The sequence below is a fragment of the Chrysoperla carnea genome, chromosome 2 (genome assembly GCF_905475395.1).
Source record: "Chrysoperla carnea chromosome 2, inChrCarn1.1, whole genome shotgun sequence".
NCBI lineage: Eukaryota > Metazoa > Arthropoda > Insecta > Neuroptera > Chrysopidae > Chrysoperla > Chrysoperla carnea.
In genome coordinates, this window is record NC_058338.1 from 1,973,759 (window position 1) to 1,979,258 (window position 5,500).

The 5,500-nt window shown below is 30.5% G+C and overlaps 1 protein-coding gene across 1 annotated transcript; it reads right to left on the reverse strand.

Moving 5' to 3' along the window:
• Positions 1 to 1,672: 1,672 nt before the first annotated feature.
• LOC123293456 (upstream stimulatory factor 1) lies at positions 1,673 to 4,344 on the reverse strand. The gene is made up of 4 exons (XM_044874284.1): positions 4,193 to 4,344; positions 3,115 to 3,547; positions 2,609 to 3,004; positions 1,673 to 2,312 (listed from the first exon to the last, which is right to left on the reverse strand). The coding sequence occupies exons 1-3, from the start codon at positions 4,222 to 4,224 to the stop codon at positions 2,627 to 2,629; spliced, it is 843 nt and encodes a 280-aa protein (XP_044730219.1). The 5' UTR covers positions 4,225 to 4,344; the 3' UTR covers positions 1,673 to 2,312; positions 2,609 to 2,626.
• Positions 4,345 to 5,500: the final 1,156 nt, after the last annotated feature.

Consider the following 5,500-nt stretch of genomic DNA (forward strand, 5'->3'; position numbering starts at 1 on the left):
TTTCGAGGGAAATTGAAAAGAACGAAAATTGTTTTAAAAAGTGTATTTTTTTAATAATAATAATATTAACTATTTACAATAACAATTATTTATAATAAATGGTAGAACTAATTAATAAAAAAAAAAATGAAAATTAATGTTTTAACACTAAAATAAATAAATCGACGAGTGCAGGAATGATTAGTCAATAGGGTACAGGAAATTTTATTTATTAGTTGTTTATTAGGGGGTTTTAATCAGTTTTTTATATCAAATCAAGAAAAAAAGTTCAATTAAAAGTTCTAGCTGAAATTTTTGTATACATTTTCGTTTATTTTTCGCCTTTCTAGCTTCAAAGTTGACCGAGTTATACCAATTTTAAAATGGATTTTTTTTGCTCATTCAATCAAATGAAAAAGTATCCATCTTGTAAACTGTTAGAGATAAAACAAAAGTTTTAATGTAAAAGTTCTTCCTTATAAAAAAATTAACAACTTTTATTTGAATCAATATTTGGTAAACATCACTGTTTACACGTAAGGGCGTAACTTAGGAAAAAATTTTGGTGTCCATTTTCTCCAAAACTATAAAAAAGGGTGTTGATTTTTTTTTAGGGTAACTTTAACTAGTGGTTCCGTGAAATATTCTAGAAAAACTATTTTTCTATATTTCCCCTATACTTCCCCTTTTTTAGAAGTTAAATCGTTTCTGCACTAGCGATTCAAATTCAGTGAGAGTTCCAATAATTGGGCTATCACCTAGTTGAGTAAAGCACTCCTCTTTTTTTATAACCAGGCGTTATCTATCATTAAAACAACATGCATTGAGTTGTCGAACAAAAATATTTTTTCTATCTGGCATCGAATGAAATAGTTTCTTTACGAAAAATCGATGATGAGTGATCCAAAAGTTTGTGGCATTTTTTATCCATTCATTCTTTAGGAGGTTGTTTGGAGATCTTAAATCTATTTTGTATATTCGGGAAGTAAACCCTTTCGTCGAGATCTTGGAAAATGCCTTTTTTTTGCGTTTTGGTCCCACATCTTGCGTTCTATTAATTAAAATTTGATGATTTTGATGTCGTTGGACTTATTCAAACCCATTTATTAACCCCCCCGAACCAAAAATAGAGGTGACCCAGTTATTGATCTAATTGGTTTTTTATACAAAATAAAATTCCGTAAATAAATTGTGTCGCTAGTATTATTCTAAGATTTTGTTTTTTGACGCAAGGCCCGTCCAATTGACCCTTTGATGTTCCAGCTTGTCTTAAAAACGAGCAGGTTTTCATTTTTCCTCGGAGAAGAATGACTTTATTGGAAGAGTTACCAAATGACATACCCCAAATCCTTTTAGATAACAGACACTAACGGACACAAATCCTTGATAAAATCCGGTAAATAGACCATAAGAAAGTTATAGATTTGATTGCCTCATTTTCTCGTTTCTACCCCGAATAGGAGTGAAAAATATTTCAGAGTTTTCTTAAAAAATTAAGAGGTTATTTGTGAGTGAAATGGATGACAAAAAATTCGCAAACTTCGCACTGAGAAAATGGAGCATTTTGACCTGTCATCATCTTATAGTCTTAAAAAAAATGGGGGGAGGGTTTTCCTTTTTGAGCGTTTTGAATTAAATTTATAATTTTCATAAACTCTTTCTTATTAAAATTTATTATTTTCATTGGTTTTTCTTTACGAAGTAGAGAATATGTGAAACATTCCTCACTGATGCAGATGCGTATGGAATAACAAATATACAGGGTGTCATCATTTTTAACTTGACATATACTTGAAATTCGATAAATAAATTTAATGGAGGAAATTGCTTCAAACGAAAAACGTTAGTTTCAAAGACAAACTTCTTATACCGACATCGAATTCGATCCAAGTTTCCAAATTCAATTTTTATTTTAATGATTTCGTTTGAAAGGTAATTTAATGGAGAGTGTTCTTTGTTAGTTTAGGGTTCCGTACTCGAAAAATTTCACTTATTAATTAATAACAACTTTCTAATTTAAAGTGTTCATCCATCGTTTACACAGTTATGGAGTAGACTAAGCTTTTCATTGAGCTTGGAAACCTAGGTCAAGTTTAATGTCTGCGTAAGATGTGCGCCTACACTCTCAATAATTTTCGCTTAAAGAATTTGTATCGATAAAAATTATTTTTTCGAGTTTCAAGCGTATATCACCTTAAAAAAAGCACCTTGAATATAAAAATACAACTTCCAACAGTCGTATGATACCCTTATGTTTTGAAACATGCCATCCTGAACATGAACCAAGATGAATATTTATCAATGTTGTCTCTAGTATGACGTCTTGATTGTGCCTATAAATAAGGATATTTGATCATATAATCAAGGAAAAGATCAAGCTTACATGGAATTAGTTTTCAAAAAGGTTGTTACTTAGGACAAGAGTTAACAGCTCGAACTTATCATACGGGTGTTATTCGAAAACGTTTAATGCCGTTAATATTTAACGAGAATACTGAAAATAAACTCGGTAACGATGAAACGATTTATATTCGTGAGAATAAAACGATTGTTGGAAAATTACGTGGCGCTTGTAAGTAATATGGACTTGGATTATTACGAATTGGGGGTGTATGTTGATAATATTTACCTTAAGAGATGGCAGCAGCTATGATAATGGATCGTTTGCATCCGGTGGTACACATATACCATTAATCTGTAGCTGTTGTCGTAACATTAAATTTTCTTTTTTCAATAAATCATTTTCCGTTTTTAATTGTTCCACAACATTTAATGATTCACGTTCGTGTTCCGTTTCTTTTAAACATTCCTGTAAATGTTGATTACGTTGCCGTAATTCCATTATATAATCGCATGCTTTTGCCAAAATACCACCCTTGGATTGACCCTCGAAGGTACCGTTACCTTTTGTTATATCAGAACTCATGTCTGGTATTATTTTACTTAATTTTATTATCCAATTATTGATTTTATCACGGCGACGACGTTCGACTTCGTTATGTGTTGCTCGACGTCGATCATCTCTCTGAAATCACAGTTCATTTAATCTTCGACTTCGGTGATCTAGGTGCTAGGATCTCGTGGTCTAGGTGCTAGGGGAGGGAAAAGGCCACAAGTACAAAGATCGAAACTTACCTTTTTCGTATTGCTATTACTATTTAAGTGTGGTATCGATCTCGGTGCAATATTCCGTTGCGAACTTGTCGTAAACACTTCAGACGAATTACCCAAAACATACAAATGTCCATTTATTGGTGTCGTCACAACTTGCGGTAACGCACTCCCCGAAAAATTCGATGATGTTACAATTTGTGATAGCGGATCGATAGTGGTGTCATCGACTTGAACGACACGATACGTAACGGTTGTATTGTCACCGGTACGAAACGCATACTGTACGCCATCTTGACAATCACCTTCCAATAAATGTTGTGTGGCTAAATGTGCAACGGATCCACTACCATGCTCCTCTGAACCACTTCCTAGTGATCCATCCTCAACGATTGTGAGTTGTTCTTGTGTTAGAACATCTTTGCTGTCAACCAAACCGACTACTTCGGATTCGCCGCTAAGAAATTAAAATGATTGTAATCAAAGATCCACCGAGATTCGTCTGGTAACATTTCTCTTAGAATATATCGCTTGTAATGACTATCGGATATAACGACGATAATTGTAGGTCCCTTCAATGTTTTTAAACCTGATTTTGAGTGGTAGTCGAGGAAATAAAGCATTTGAGGTCGGAATTTAATAGTGAAACGTGAATTGGTTGTATCTAAATTTAGTAATTTTTTGAATAATTCGAGGAAACATTTCTCATTAAGTGTTTTCAAAAGTTTTTGCCATAATTTGCCGCATACAAAAAGTAGGTCACATAATAACTGAAAAATTTACGACTTAATAAGATTGCAAGCTATTTTACTTCGATTTTTCATTAATTTCAGACATTTCGAACATTTTCCAAGAGTTTTATTCGCCGGTTTTAACAAAAACTTACTAAATTTGAATACAACCCAAACAACGTCATTTCTATTTTAACCAAATAATTACGTTTTATAGAATTTCTAATAAAATTGGAGAAGATTTTTTTAAATATCCTTTTTTTTTTTTGGGGTTTGAATAAATAAAATGATTAGCTATGACCTTGAAGGTTAAATACAAATTTTATTACATAATGTACGACATAATCCTTGAATGAAGTAAAGTGGATTACCTGCTATCTAAATTATGTTCTAATATATCCATATTTTATGTTTTTGTTCGGTTTTTCCGAAGAAAATACCAAAATTGGTCATTCACCACCAAAATTTTTGAATTACGAGATCACGGGAACAAACATTGAGGTCATGTGAGTTCGTATTATTTATTTTTAACATACGCTGAAATCTCGTATCCTTGTTACATTATGGGAACTTTTTAGATAAATTTAGTTCCGATTCTGCTACCTGTAGCGCTGATTTAAACAAAAACAAAGAAAAAATATATGTTGTACTCTATGTTATCGACTATAAATAGTTTTGTCTACTGTCATTATGTTTATTTACAAAATAATTTTTGTATAGATACATTTAAATTTATTATTTGTGAATTATTAAAATATTTAATAAATAAAAATGGTGATCAATTGTGGTGTACCTGGATGCGAAAGTAAAGCGAGTGAAACATAAATGCATGTGTTACCTGGCGATAATGTAAGTACATATTCAAATTATTATTTATAGAATTTATTTAACTTCATAAACTCATGTGGAAGTATTAGATTATTGTTATTAAATGTGTACATTATTTAATTTAAAAAAGATATCCAATCATGAAATGAGTATATTTCATTATAAATTAAGTTTAACGAATACATAATTTCTTACAATTTTAAAATGTTTGGTTTTTTATAAATTTTAATACAAAAAATTGTAACCTAACCTAAAAATCTCATGTGGACGTATCATGTTACTGTTAATAAATGTTTATTTAAATAATAAATTCCAATGATGGCATGAGTTGAGTATATTTACTAAATTAAGTTAACAAGTATGTCATTTCTTACAATTGTTTAGTTTTTTTTTTATAAATTTAATAAAAAAACACAAAATTCCAACCTAAAAAATCTAATGTGTGAATTATTGGAATATTGTTAATAAATGTGTACATCATTTAATGACAAAAATTTTTATAAATGATATGAATATATTTCACTAAATTAAGTGGTCGAATGCATAGTTTCTTATAATTTTAAGACGTGTAGTTTTTAAGAAGTTTCAATACAAACGCAAAAGATAACTATTATTTTTGTCCACAGCGATTTAAGATTTGGGCTACATTCATTGGACGTCCGGACTTGGATATTTCAAAACGAAAATCTTACCGTATTTGCGATAAACACTTTCCGGAAGAAATGAAATATGCTACATTTCACAATGTTACAAATCTTAAAAAGACTGCTTTGCCGGTTAATAAAGGTAAGATAAATAGTTATAATCAAATGAAGTTATATAAAATAACATAAATCGTGATCAAAAGAATA